Consider the following 15,961-nt stretch of genomic DNA (forward strand, 5'->3'; position numbering starts at 1 on the left):
ATTCAGCTATCATTGGCCTTGTATCTTAGTGTGTCATGCGCCAGAGATAAGGTCAACAGATATGACACAAAAATACAGTCATTAGATATGCATACTTTTTTTTTTATCTAATAAACAACTCTATTATTGAGCACTTTTATATAAACATAGTGCACTTCTGCATTACATGGACGGCACCAGCGTTAGAAGGTGATAATTAGGGATGTACCGACTATCAAATTGGCTGATGGCCGATTAATAGGTTTTCTGATGCCGATTTATCAGCAAATTTTGTTGTCATAAATGATACTAATAATTAAATTACATTGTAAACGAAGACATATTAACTCCTTTTGTTTGCCAGTGAAACTTTATCGAAGAGACATGCATTATCTACGCCATATTATCAAATAACACGCATGACGTGCTGTTAACATGTAGACTTTTACAACTTCACTGAATTTGAGGCAATTTGCGAGCCAATCCTTCTTTTATCATTATTTCCATGGCAGGTGCTTGTCTGAACTCCAATCTCTGGTCCCCCCTCGCCAATCTTTCACGAAAAACACCCATCTAGCTGAATCCACTGTGAAAAATTTCCCCCACTCTTTATCTGTGCCTAAATCAAAACGTGGATTCCACGAACAAAGCTTCTTTCTTAGAACTACCCGCCTGTGGAACTCTGTTCCGTCTGCCTGTTTCCCACCTGAGTACAACTTGGATGTCTTCAAGTCCAACGTTAACAAATTCCTAATGAACTGCCCCCTTAAGTAAACACTTCATCAAATCTCCACACTAACGTAATGTACTTGCAATAACCCTTATCCCTGAGTGACTTCCAGGCCTTGATAAGTGGTGGCCACCGTGTAAAAAAAAAATTTTTTTAAAATATATAGATGTAAACATATGGAAAATTTCAGTACGTTCTCTTCCTATAAAATTATTATTTTTACTTTAAATCAAAGACAATTATTGCTTCATTTTTCATGTTGAGAAATTGTACAGTAAATTGCGATGATGTGCAAACTGAAAATAAAACATATATGTGAAGCAGAATAATACAATAACCCTTATCCCTGAGTGGCTTCCGGGCCTTGATATGTGGTGACCACCTTGTAAAAAAAAAAATTTTAAAAAAAATGTGAAGCAGAATGATTTGCACAAACCGGAATTTTTTAATACGTGATTAGTTAATTTGTTTTCATATGAGAATTTGCAATGCTATAATTTTTTAATAAGTGATTAGTTAATTTGTTTTCATATGAGAATTTGCAATGCTATAATTTTTTAATAAGTGATTAGTTAATTTGTTTTCATATGAGAATTTGCAATGCTATAATTTTTTAATAAGTGATTAGTTAATTTGTTTTCATATGAGACTTTGCAATGCTATAATTTTTTAATAAGTGATTAGTTAATTTGTTTTCATATGAGAATTTGCAATGCTATAATTTTTTAATAAGTGATTAGTTAATTTGTTTTCATATGAGAATTTGCAATGCTATAATTTTTTAATAAGTGATTAGTTAATTTGTTTTCATATGAGAATTTGCAATGCTATAATTTTTTAATAAGTGATTAGTTAATTTGTTTTCGTATGAGAATTTGCAATGCTATAATTTTTTAATAAGTGATTAGTTAATTTGTTTTCATATGAGAATTTGCAATGCTATAATTTTTTAATAAGTGATTAGTTATTTTTTTCATATGAGAATTTGCAATGCTATAATTTTTTAATAAGTGATTAGTTAATTTTTTTCATATGAGAATTTGCAATGCTATAATTTTTTAGTAAGTGATTAGTTAATTTTTTTCATATGAGAATTTGCAATGCTACAAAGTTTTCTACCTTAAACACTTACCAGTGGGAACTTGTTTATAAATTGTCCAGTTACTGAGTCCATTTTAAGAAATCACCAAAGAAGCAAGTTACAGGATTTCAACCATATCGATAATACCTACAATTTTGGCTTTGAGGTTATTTCTTTCAAAGGCTGTCCAATCTAATTCTGATATTTCTGACTTTAGTGGAATCATTCTTACCATTGTTGAACTATTCAATGAATCAACGGAAACAAGATTTTCATTCTAAATGATAAAATCTTGTCTACTTTTCAAGATTCAAATTTAAATTTCAAAAGAATGACATGGAAAACACTAAGAATTGGATTCTACATCTTTGACTTTATTTAAGCGCACAACCTTCATCCGTGGAGAGTGAGCAGCTCTTTAGTACAGGTGATAATGTGTATGAACCTATGAAGAACAGATTGTAGGCTGAGAATGGAGACACTCTAATGTTTCTACATTACAAGTTAAAAGTATTCAACTTTAAATGCTGATGAGACTATGAGAGCAAAGGAGGCAGGCAGCAAGAATAGAAGAGGAAGTAGAGCAGCAGCAGGTGCAGAACTTCAGCTCATAGTTAGTCACTTTAAGAATTACAATTTGTACTTTGTAGTTGGTTTGTAACTTATTTTTTTATCTAATCATTTAAGAATTGGAAACTGTACTTTGCATTTTGTAATTTTAGTTAATAAAGGCAAAAAGCCTTAATAGTGACAATTAAATGTCAAGTTAAATTACTATGTTAATGTGTCAAACCTAACTGATGAGTCACTTGCCAGTGATGAAATAATTTATATTTAATAGGAAAAAGAAAACTAAATAATCAGCCGATTAATGGGCAAATTTGATGATTACCGATTAATTGGCAAAGAGGCCGATTAATCAGTACACCCCTACCGATAATACAGAAAATAAATAACAAACAAGATACCCCCCCACCCCCGAACACAAAAATATTTGAAAACCAAAACATTTATTGTATAAAAATGTATCAATATATAATTGTAAAAACGTTTATTGAAGAGATTTCGTGTAAAATGTAAAAAATATTATTTTAATAAAACATTTTTTGAATTGAAGCAACATTGGACCCCCCCCCCTCCCTGGGAACATTTTTTGAATTAAAATAAAATTGTCACTGTTACAAAATATAGTTTTTATGTTGAAGAGTCAACAAAGTTATATATATTAGTTTTAATTTTTAAATTAATTTGAATGGATGTAATGAATGAACTTGGTCGACTTATTGTCACTTTTGAATCAGGTTTTAACTTTACAAGGGATAAATTTATCGTCCCCTGTTCTTTAACCAAGAAACGCCACCTGGCGACAGTTTAGCGAAATGCACAAAAAATCGTGCTGTTTGTGTAATGAAGAAGTACCAAACATAGTAAGGATTCATAGGATTGTTACCCTGTGGATGTAAGCTTTACCTGGATTACAAAATATGCATATATAAACTAAACATTTATGTATTCGTTAGAGGTACAAGGGTTTTGGGTGACCTAATGGATTAAACTTGATTTTAGTTATGGTTTTATTTTATGACATATCAACCCTTTTTAATGCTGAATGTAAAAATTTTTATAATTCAAGTTCTTTCTATCTTCAAATATTTATTCATGGTGTTTGTTTTGGGTCATTTGTTTTACAGCATATCAAACCTTTTAAAAAAAAACAAAAAAAAAACAACATTTTTTTAAGCTATTAATTGGAATTAGAAGGCATTACAATATAAATCTAGTTATATTATGAATTATTGTCAAGTCATCTCCCTTTGTTAATTTTTTTCAAAATGGAAGGCGAGATGGTCACTCCTTTGTTATTCATAAAATTTGATGTTCTTACTAAAAAAATGGAACTACTCGATCAATTTACATGATTTTTGGAAGATGATATTTCCATTTTGTCATAGGTACATACATCATACAAATTTTCTTTACTTTTATTTTTTAATTTAGGGAGAATTCTGAACAAAAACCATAATATATATTATAATTGGAATTCATTATTGAGATGAGTATTATTTATTAATTTATTTTATTGCGGACTATTATCCTCATCTTTCTTAGTTGCTTCGATGTTTCGGCCAACTATTCCTCTAAATAAAAACCACGATAGCAATAATAAAATGGATGCATCCTTTTGAACCCTAACCCTTCATTAGGTTCAAATGCATTAACGTTTAAAAAATTTGATATTTCTTGTGAATTTGCAAGTTGTGGAATATTTTTTGCAATCTAATATTTCAATTTTTGCAACAGTGAAAGGTCTAAATGATTATGGCCAAGGTTCTGGTATATTTGAGAGCCAGGCAATGCTGGGTACATTTACTGTTATGACATTTGCTTTGTCATATTTACCTGCATATCTAGAAAAATGGAAGGCTGATTCATTGGTTTTAGATAACATATCTTTACCTCCAACACTGCTTAGTGATAAGTTCAAAAATAAATATTTTGTTTTTAATTAACAAAAAAAAAAACAAAAAAAAACAAAAAAAAAACAAACAACCTTATCAATACTTTGTAAAAAATAAACGAACAAAAACCAAAAGGTCCATAATTAATCATCGCAGTGTAATAGATAGCCGATTACTCTGAACACAGAAACCCCAAAAATTCGACAGGATTAAATCCTTCCAAAATATAAATACACACGATCGCTTGCTAAAACAATGGTTCTTAAGAGATGCTAACTCACAGAACATTGCCATGCAGCTTTACTTGAGCCAACATGAACACATGTTCGTAGAAACTAAATCTTTGAAAAAAAAAAAAAAAGCTTTGTTTCTCACAGTACAAAAATGCAAAAAAAAAAAAAAAAGCTTTGTTTCTCTGTAACCTCACAGTACAAAAATGCAAAAAAAAAAAAAAAAAGCTTTGTTTCTCTGTAACCTCACAGTACAAAAATGCAAAAAAAAAAAAAAAAAAAAAGCTTTGTTTCTCTGTAACCTCACAGTACAAAAATGCAAAAAAAAAAAAAAAAGCTTTGTTTCTCTGTAACCTCACAGTACAAAAATGCAAAAAAAAAAAAAAAAAAAAAAAGCTTTGTTTCTCTGTAACCTCACAGTACAAAAATGCAAAAAAAAAAAAAAAAAAAAAAAAAAAAAAAATTCCTGAAGTTCAAACTTTGCAAGTTTTTATTACAACAGGTTGTTGCCAACTGCAGTGTTGTAGTATAACGTTATCCACGTTTACACACGGGACCCACACGTTGTATGCAGTCTATGTCACAAACAAGATGATAAAAAAAAAAAAAAAAAGAATTACTCAAACTCATTTTTCGTGTAACAACGGCATTTATTGCGTCACTCTCCCTCCACATGTGACTTCTCGTTACGACTGTGACATCTCTCATATGCTCTCAAACATGTTGAACATGATCGCCTTTTTTTATGGTTTTTTTCTTATGGTGACATTATTTCACATGCATTTGCATACATGTGTCCACGCTCTGTTATAGCATTATCTATAAGACTGACTCGGCTGAAGCTTAAAGGGGTTCCAGAAAAGCAAGAACCCATGCTACCATTTTTTTTTATGCCTTTTAGCATTAATTGCTTATACTATCGATACAAAAAATGTACACTTCATTATTGAAATAATGGGAATTCTCTTTAAATGGTAAAAGTCAAGAATGCGAATAGCAAATGAGAGAAAAAAAAAACCTTGAAATAAAAATGAATTTTCTAATTGGAGAGGAGGAGCCATGATGCCTGTGCGTGTCTGTTGGGAGATTAAAAGTTCAATCCTAACTGCTGGCAATGCAAAGAATACAACTGCGAATTACTCCAAGTCATAGCTGATGAAATGAGAGTGTGCTACCTGTATGAATTAATTAAAAGGTTCTTCATAGGTCCTCTATCCAATCATGGCTGACAGGACAAGAGCATGCTACCTCCGTGAAGTAAATAAAGGATTCCATTGAAAATTCCGTCCAAATTCCCAAGTTCGACAGAAACATTCCCGAGTTCAACAAGATACACCTGAAGAAGGTCGAAGGTTACATCGACCGATACGTTGTGAAAATTACACTCAAGATGAGAACAGTGGTCCGAAGAATCCAAATCCTCATCTCAAAAATTCAGAAACGTCATAACAGCTTCTGTTCCGAATTTTGTACAGATTCCCCAGAGTTCAACAGAAGGATTTTCATAGTTCAACAAGATACACCTGAAAATGGTCGGAAGTTACATCGACCAAAATGTTGTAAAAATAACACTCAAGATGAGAACAGTAGTCCGAATACTCCAAATAATATGAAATATTAATCTTTATTTCTAAAATTCAAAAACAAAAATCAACTTGGATGACGATGTACTAGGAATGCGAATAGCAAATGGCAAAAGAAAATGCTAAAACCAAAATAAGTTTTCTAACTTGGGAGGGGGGGGTTAAGGCATGATGCCCATGTGTGTGTGTGTGTGTTGTGATTCCAGAGTTTGACAAAATACACCTGAAGAAGGTCGGAGGTTACATTGATAGAAACATTATGAAAATAACACTCAAGATGAGAACAATAATCCAAATTGTCAATATGACACACACTCGTCATCTGATAAGAGAACTGTCGAATCAACACAAGAAATGCACTTTTTAAAACTGGACCCTGGATTAACCATTTCTTTTTCATACATAACACCACCCTTTTCCTTCAAGTCCAAGGTACAATATTTTTCTATCTTTATCCCATTGCAAAAACTAGATGGCAATTAAATTCTCTTTGTTATCCAATGCAATTCCTCACTACAGATGCCTCAGAATTATTAAATCAATGTCATTTCTATATTAGATAATTACTGGTACTTATGCAGTGTAGGAACTGTCTTATCGCGGAAATCATCTGGGTAGTTTATGGAAAATGTTGAAAGGTACCAAAAAGTTGAGCATTTTAAGCCTAATACAAAAACATCATAAATAAAATATTTATTATCATTGGTTTATTAAAAACAAAAAACCAAAATAGTTATCTTGATTTGAATGAATAAAAAATCGTATTAAAAAATTATGAAAAAATATCCAAAACTTTCGTTTCTTTATTAGTTGTTTGTTATTCAAAAAATATTCATGAAACTTACCTTAAAATGATCGCTTTATCTTGATTTAAAGTTTAATTTTCTAAAATTACCAAAAAATATATCTAATAATTATTCAAGTATACAGTTTTCATTTTAAACTAATTTTTCATTAAATTAGCTTCATACTGACAAAAATTATGTATTTTTCATTGAAATTGTTTTTGTTTTTTTAACTAATTTTTCCTTGAAATTAGTTATTTTTAAATTAATTTTTCATTAAATTAGTTTTGTATAGACAAAAATGTTTCATTGAAATTGTTTTTATTTTTAAACTAATTTTTCATTGAAATTGTTTTCATTTAAATTTTTTTTTCATTTATTAGTTTTGTATTGGCTGAAAAATATATTTTCTATTGAAATTGTTTTCATTTTTAATTTTTTTTCATTAAATTAGTTTCGTATTGAAAGAAAAACATATTTTTAATTGAAATTGCTTTCATTTTTAAATTATATTTTTTCATTAAATTAGTTTTGTACTGACAGAAAAATATATTTTTCATTGAAATTATGTTCCTTTTTAAATAATATTTTTTGCATTAAATTAGCTTCCTACTGACAGAAATAGTATATTTTTCATTGGAAAAACTTGCCAGCATTTGCGCAAAAAACAAAAATCACAAAATTTTCATTTGGTGCCTTCTGTCCAAACAATCCCAAGGATCCTTACACTGCACAAGTACTCATATATTATTAGAATCTATTATTAATAATCTAAACAATTGTAAATTTCACAACGTTACTATTTTCATTTGTGCCCAAGTTGTCTTCATTTTGTTTATCATCAGCATATTTGCTTGTTGAAAACAGTTAAATTTTGACAAATTTTGACTTATCTGACATTCTGTTGTGGTGTCCATCTTATGGATAATAATAAACTATCTTGCTTACTATAAAACCAAGAAAATATGTCTATCAGCGTTATGCTCAAGTTGTATCATTTTTTTTTCAACCCCAGTTTTATTTGATAATCCTCATTTCTAACCCCAATTAGGTGATAGAGTTGCTGTTTTGTCAGAAATGTGGGCCCAGTTTGGTATTTTTAAAAGAGGTGTTGAAACTCGAACCCTACCATACATTTTTTTTTTTACTCTCAAAACTACATATTTGCCACATTTGCTACTGAAGGGGGTCCTTATACTAAAATAGTTGTCATTGTACATATATTTCATTCATTTTTGTATGTAACATTTTTATTCCCAACTTCCCACATCAAGTACATATAGTCATTTTTGGGTTTTAAGTAGATTAATCATTGCATGATTTTGTTGTGGTAATTGTGACTACTTAAATTAATCCATGTTAGGTTTAAACTCCCTTCAATACCCCATTTTTTAGCCTTATACCACATTTGATATCTATCTATTTATCTAATATTTTGCATATCATATATTTACTAGCAGATGTATCCAGCATTACCTGGAATTAAATGTAATGTTAAATTCCATTAAAAAAAAAAAGGAAAGAAACTGAGACATATTCATGTGAGTATTATGTTTTTCTAAACAGTTCACTTCTTGTAAGTAAAAAAAAGAAAAAAAAAAGAAAAAAAAGCAATACTCAAGCTTAGATCGAAACAAATACCTAAAGACAGTGAGTTAAGTATGATAACCGTTAGGTCAGCTTATCATGATCTTTAAAAAGTGTTTGCAAACCTACTTATTCATAACATAAGGAAGCTGTCATGTGAACAATTCGTGTATGCGCAGTCATGAAACAGTTGATAAACAGATAAAAATTTGATCATTCCCAAGTACCAATTTTTCAATATTGACCTTTTAGCAGCCTTTTTTTTTTCTGGATGAAAACAGATTAAAAAGTTTTCCACATGTCCGAATACTCTATATAATCAATTTCAAGTCTGTAGATCAAAAATTAGTTGAGTATATAGGTTGAGAAGTGTCCTCACACACACCGACACACATTCTCACTTTTATAGACTAACTAGCGGGGGTAACCGTCCTTGCCAGGTGTTTGGAGATGTAAAAAAAAAACAAAAAAAAAGTGTTAGCAAGAAGGGAGGCTCAAACCCATGACAAACCCGAAGGCGGAAAAGAAAGTGAAAGAAAACGTGACATGTTACCGCTACAAAGCCATAGGAAGTGAAACGCATTCAGATTTATTGATGTCAATCAAAAAGTTGACTTGCTAAATGAATGCAGAAATGAAGGTTGGCTGAAGGCCAGTTCAGCTTTCCACCGTTTCATCTCCTTGTTTCCCCAGGATGTTGGGGAAACTACGCTCCTCCGAAAAAGGGAGAACTCGCAAACGAATAGCAATTGTCTGATATGAAGGGTTTTTTCCCACATTGATCAAAGCTAATTGCTTTCAAGACGTCCCGACATGAAAGGCCGCTGATGGCTTTGCTTTGATGAGTTTCGCTTTATACGAAAAACACAAACAAACATGCGAGAGGAAGGAACAGCGTGAATTTTATAAAAGTCGATCAAAATAAATCTAGAGACGACGTCCCTTCGCAAATCGTAGATATTATAATCTAGGGAGCATATAAAAAGTTCTAAAACATAGTAACCCCCCTCCCCTCCCCCGAGAAGCCCTGTGAAAAAAGTCTTTGCTGGACATATATAAATGCGTGCACCATTTTTGCCTTTTATATATACATATATATATACATTATATATACATATATATATATATATATATATATATATATATATATATATATATATATATATATATATAGATGGATAAAGATTAATAAACATGTCATGCACACTTGGCAATCAGGCTCTTTATTTGTTGTATTTGTCTTTCTTTTTCAATATATCTTGTTTTCATCAAATACTGACTTGTGTCTTTCTTTCGGATTATTACCTGTTCATAACGATTTTTTAGGGAACTTTTATTCAAAAATCTTAAAAAAAGGGTCACCACAACACATTCAAACCAACCTAATTTGACAATATCATTCAACAGTTTGTTCAATTTTTTTTTTTTTAGAAGCATTTATGTCATATTTTGCTTGTTCTTTTGTTAGTTAACGGAGATAGCTCAACAATTATTTAGACATTAAGTTGTAATGCTTACAAATTCTCATTAATTGCTTAAAAATGATTTTCTTTATAAAAATAAAACTACTTGATCAATTTCCTGATTTTTGGAATATGATCTTTTTGTTCTATCACAAGTGTGTACATCATGAAGATTTTTCTGTATTTTTTTTGTATATAGAGGGAATTCTGGACAAGTAATATTTTACTGTTCAATTGTTTTCCTTGTTTTTTTTTCTTTTGTTTAGATGTTTTATTTTTTATTTGTCATTTAGTTATTCAAACAACAACTCCAATTTCCAAACACCTAACCCTAATTTCCTTTCCATTTCATTTTGACCCCCCCCCGTTACATTGTGTTCATCTCATTTTCAATTCTTTTCCTTTTTTCTGATGTGTGGTTTTACTGTCAAGATTGTAGAGTTGGAGTTAAAGGTTTTGGAAGACATCCAAGTTAAACTTGTACGAATGCTAGGAGTTGATTTTTCTTTTAGAATCTCGAAAGAATCAACAAATAGTCCGAATAGTGGAAAAACATACGTTGGATATTTTAGAATTGTCTGCAACAAAACTTTTGGAATCTTAAAAGTTAGATTTGAACCTTATATTTTCCAACTCGGCAACCTTGAATATACGGCATAATCACGTTGACACCTGGTTCCAGTTAGATAATCAAAGTTAAATAACATTGAACCTGGTTAGTATTAAAATATTAAAATAAGCGACAGTTTGAGAATACCAAGTGCTGTATGTGCTCTTCGCTAATCTCTGCATTGTTTCTAGTCATCCTGAATTTTTCATTGCCACTAGAATCAATCAGTACAGACTCAAAAGCGGTGTTATGGGGGATTAGGCAACAACTCTTGTTTCATAATTACACAAGCATAAACTCTTACAAAGAGTATCCATTGTTTCTCAAGACGGAGGCCATAATTCATGGCAACCTTGATTATAATAGAACGTTTTCTGCAATTTCTAGTTTCTGGCATCATTTCTTTTTATATTCGTACTGCATTAATATAAGCGATTTAGTATTGTACAGAGTGGGATGATAAAATTGTCGTCCTAAAGAAAGCAACTTATATATATATATATATTTTATAGTTATATTTTAAAACTTTTATTGAAAAAAATCAATTCCGGTTACTTGATTATGTAGTAGAGCTGACATCTATTCAATGTAGCCGCCTTCAGCCTCAATCAACATCTCGATATGAGTCTGGAACTGGGAGCATGCCTTTTTCACAAGTGCCGGCAGGATCTCGGCGAATACTCGGCAAATGGCAGCGATCAGACTGGCTTTGGTGTTGTGGGAGGTCATGTTGGTGATGTTCTCAACATATGACCAGGTTCAGGTTGGGGGAGGAGGGGGAAGGCAATAAGAGAAGGATGCAAAATCGTAGCACTCCTTCTAAAGCCTCTTTGGACTTGTGGGCTGCCACACCCAGGGTCTGATTGCACCAGATCACATTCTTTAGCACATCCGCATACGCTTTGGTGTTGATTTTTAAGCCGACTTCGAAGATGTGAGATAGCATGATGTGGCCCTCATTTGAAACCACACCAAAGACCATAACCGTGGCCGGAAACTTTGTTTTCGTCACCCTGGGCACGTCCGTTATTCGTGGCAATCCTATGATGTATTTTGAGGGTGTTGGCAATGGTCCTGTAGTCATAACTTGAATGAGTAGAGAGCATGAATTGTACAGTGGTGCATCTCTTATCTTGCTTGTTGAACATCATGTCACTTGCTGACATCATAAAAGGCTCCTATCACTCTTGGGATTTGTACACAACTGGCCAACTATTAAATGGTCCGCAGCAAAAAAATAGAAACTGGTTTTCATCAAATGGAAATGGAATCATGTAGTCTTTTCTAGGGCGACAATTTTATTGTTCGACCTTGTATCAATTTAAAATTCAACCACAGAAATCACCTAATCGCAACAAATGATAAAGTTGAATAAAAGGCATTAGAAAATGAGTGAGTAAAGCTTCAGCGTTAGTAGCCAACCTGTAGTGATGTGCTTGTTCCTCTCGAAGCGAATTTGTATACCTCTTCTTAAGCACTGGGGTCCACCAACCAGAATCTTGATTCCCCATGTTGCCCCCAACCGATGCTACGCCCTCTCCAGCATCGATTGGGTAAAGGTTTTTCAGGTCTTCCTTAGAGAAGCGAAGATCCCCAGCAGAACTGCCCTGCTGTTGCGCATAGCTGGTCACAACACGACAACAATATGCACAAACGCGCACACCTCCTGAAAAGAATTTGAAAAAAAATAAATAAATAAAATAAATATTTTCTTTTTTAAATCAGTAAAATATATATATATATATATATATATAATTTAAAGGAGATTAGAACAATAGTCTAAAGAGCAGAGTGTATTTTAATGTAATAGTAAATTACTAGTTTAATTAAAACACAGGGAAAGAAAAAGTGCTCGTTGTAATTTAGATATATAATAAGCTCGATAGGTAAATATCCTAGAGCTAATTTAATATTTAGTAATGTGATTGATAATTTAAAAATCAAATTAGAATTAAATTAAAAATCCGTTTCATAAGAAGGAACAACAACAAAATCAATAATTTGTACGATCGTTTCGGAAAACAATGTTTTTATTGTGGTAGACATCAAGCTACAGACAATAATTTTTACATATAGTGTTTTTAACAAACAAAGTTTCCTCATCAGCAAAAGTATTGGGAAGGGTTTTTAGTATATGTAAAAGACACCATAAATAAGCCTAGCATTAAAAGTAAGGCAGATGTATCTTTTAATTTTTTGCCTTTTGAAATCAGGAACTAAGGTCAAAGCACTCATATGGATGTTTGTTATAGCTTTTCGAAAAGCTATATATATATATATATATATATAAAAACAACATAAACATTATTTTAACACTTTTCGCAAGAGTATTTTTTATAGAAAACCATAACAATGTATATGTTAAAATAAGTAAAATTTATTGATTTATTTATTTATATATAAAAGTGAAATTGTCTGTGTGTCTGTCTGTTAATTACTGTCAATTTTCAGTCTACAGACTTGATATTTGACATAAGGGGTATTGAGATTTGGGAAAATCTTTTTAATCGGTTTTTAGTCAGAAATTTGGCTTTCAAGGGGTCAAAGTTCAACGATTTGACCTTTGAAAACTCTACCAAACTCTTCCGCCAATTTTGGGTCTTTGTAGATGTAGGTTCTTTGGACATGGCTCAAACTTTTTAATTTGATTTGAGCTCCAAACAATAAAGGTTAAGGGGTCAAAATTGGGTTCAAAGTTTAAAAGATTTACCTCTCCACAAACTTTTGGTCTAAGCATTTGAAATTTTACATAAAGTATGTTCAGATATAAGCCTTTTAATCGGTTTTTGGCTGCAAAATTGGCTATCAAGGCGTCAAAGTTCAAAAGATTTGACCTTTGTGATCTCCAGCAAACTTTTCACCAAATTTTTGCTCTAAACATGTGAAGTTTTACATAAAGGGTATTCAGACATGCAGCAAGCTTTTTAATCAGTTTTTTTTTAATACAATTCTACAGAGCAGCTTCTCATCTGACTATAACATGATCGTTTTCAAGCCCAATGTGAACAAGTTCTTGAAGAGCCGTCCTCTAAAATAACTTATACAATTTTCATTACGATACACATTAGCCCTTAACCTTGAGTGGCCTCCAGGCCTTGATAAGTGGTGGCGTAATGATGTTAAGTACACAATAACATTGTTTTATCGACTGTATAATGGAGGGATGTTTGTAAATCCGTACTCACCTCTGTATCCCATGATCTTGCCAGGTAACTCCTGGTTACAGCATTTGCTGCAGAAGATTTGACCACAGATCCGACAATGATGGCGTCTTCGTAATGTTGTAAACTTGTCTCCGCAATCATAGCACTCTCGACAACTGCTGTCTGGCATCCAGTACTGCTTGAAATCACTTTCTTTCTGTAAACACAGACACACAGATAATTAAATCAATATAAAATAAAGAGATTAGCAATGAAGAAATATTGGAACTAGATCCTCTCAGAAAGATTACATATATAATGGAATATATTTCTGACAACATGTATGTATAATACTGTTTTTTGGCTGTAACTTACATTTCTGTAAGTAGTATGCTAATTGCTAGAAAAAAATGGAGTCTTCATACAAATGGAATTAACAATTATTTATGTACACATTTCAAGCATGTTTTTCTTAAGATTACAAGTGTAATAGTAAACAGATTTTAACTTTAAATCGTTTCTCATTTACTAATATTTACTAATGCAACAATATAAAACTATTTATTGTTCGTTATGTTCAGACCACTAAACCCTAATCCTAACCCTAACCCATTTACTTATATCTATTATCATACTAAATCTGAGTTAATCAACGTTTGTTTCCCTATCTCTACACATTTCAAGCATGTTTTTTCTAAAGATTACAAGTGTAATACTAAATAGATTTTAACTCAGAGTTAAAAAAGAACCTACAAAAAATGGACTGATTTATGAAAATATGAAATGCTATAAAAAGGAGTTTTTTTTTTTTTTTTTTTTTTTTACATAAGCATCACCACTTATCAAGGCTAAGAGAACACTCGAGGATAAGGGTTAAAGAGTGCACAGTAGAAATTGGACAATATAGTAATCGTTAGTAATGTAAATTTGGTGAATTTGTTAATTTGTATGGAACGGCTCATCAAAAACTTGTTTACGTTAGACTTTAAGACAACCATATTGTAGTCAGCTGGAAAGCAGGAAAACTGAAGACAATTCCATAGGTGTGCAGTTCTAAGAAAAAGCTTTGCTCATGGAATCTACGTTTAGGTTTAGGCACAGATAAAGGTGTGAGTGTAAAGAGATAGCTTCAAACTTTTGGGGTATCAAAACCAAAGAAACCCCCTCAAACGAACATGAAGGGGCAGTAGTGGGAATATTTATTGACACAAACATATGTACACTAATTAGGGTTCCCCATTATAAATGACCCCCATGGGGGCCCCACCTCAGTTGGTGTTAGTGAAGAGATGTAACCCATAAAACTTCCTCCTTTCCATGGTGGGATTATCATGGCAAGTTTGGTAGCTCTACATCAAACAGTGTGAGCGCACATAGAGGTCCCATTTATAAGTGGCACCCCGGGCACCCCTATCCTGTTAATGAGAGTGAGCGGTGTAATCTATCAAACCCCATACCGGATTATCCTGCCATATTTGGTAACTCTAAGATTTATGTTGTAATGCCTACAAATTCCCATTAATCTCTTACAAATGATTTTCTCTATAAAAATAAAACCAAATGATCAATTTATGTGGTGTTTATAATATCTTTTCGCTTTGTCACAAGTCCGTACATCATACAGATTTTTCTTTTTTTGTCTTTTAACACAAGAACCATAGTTTTTATTACAGATTATTCAGAAATACATGTGACACTACTACAGTAGTTCTCGGTACATCTGTACTTTGTTAAAATATGAGAATGTTGATGAAAAGGTGATTGTGCAATTATTGAAACATGCTATTTTTAAATAGTATTTTCAAGTTGGATTCAAGTTTTACAATATCTTTTTTTTATTAAATTGTTAGGTGAAAGTACAGAATAGTTACAAAACACACTCCTCTCCCCATATTAAGAATGGCTTTCTAAATAACGTTCCAATAAGTCCACCAGTACTGGTGAAAATCCTGTAATAGTCCTTTAACCCTTATCCTTGAGTGGCTTCCGGGCCTTGATAAGTGGTGATCACTGTGTAAAACAAAAAAAAAAAGTCCATCCATAGCCCTTGAGCCCCTGGAGGGGTATAGGCCATCTACAACATTTTGTAGATGCTTTTGTAGCGAGGAGTTATTTTTACAGGGTGAGGGTGCTGGCCCCACGTCCAACCTTCCCAGAAGGTACATACAGCGCCTAGCCTTCCTAAATGGTCACACATCTGGTACTGGCCAGGCTCAACGTTGCTTAACTTCGGTGATCTGGCGAGGACCAGTGTGTCAACGTGATTGTGCCGTACCTGTAATAGTAGTAGTATCATTATTTCAAAGCAGAA

The 15,961-nt window shown here is 32.1% G+C and overlaps 1 protein-coding gene across 16 annotated transcripts in view; it reads right to left on the minus strand.

Moving 5' to 3' along the window:
* The window catches only part of LOC145291930 (1-phosphatidylinositol 3-phosphate 5-kinase-like), a 279,737-nt gene that overhangs the window by 178,593 nt on the left and 85,183 nt on the right, over positions 1–15,961 (minus strand). For 14 of the 16 annotated variants that reach the window (XR_013869506.1, XR_013869503.1, XR_013869500.1 and 11 more), the window contains exons 5-6: positions 13,693–13,867; positions 11,930–12,173 (exon numbers count right to left, since the gene is read on the minus strand). Coding sequence is in view for 4 of the 16 variants with exons in the window: in XM_080137845.1 (XP_079993971.1) it covers positions 11,930–12,173; positions 13,693–13,867 (419 nt within the window). In the remaining 12 variants the exon portion in view is untranslated. The remainder of the gene's footprint in view (positions 1–11,929; positions 12,174–13,692; positions 13,868–15,961) is intronic. The other 2 variants (XR_013869501.1, XR_013869499.1) reach the window with 1 other exon arrangement.

The sequence above is a fragment of the Euprymna scolopes genome, chromosome 13, assembly GCF_053919585.1.
Source record: "Euprymna scolopes isolate OS-2025 chromosome 13, ASM5391958v1, whole genome shotgun sequence".
Lineage (NCBI taxonomy): Eukaryota > Metazoa > Mollusca > Cephalopoda > Sepiida > Sepiolidae > Euprymna > Euprymna scolopes.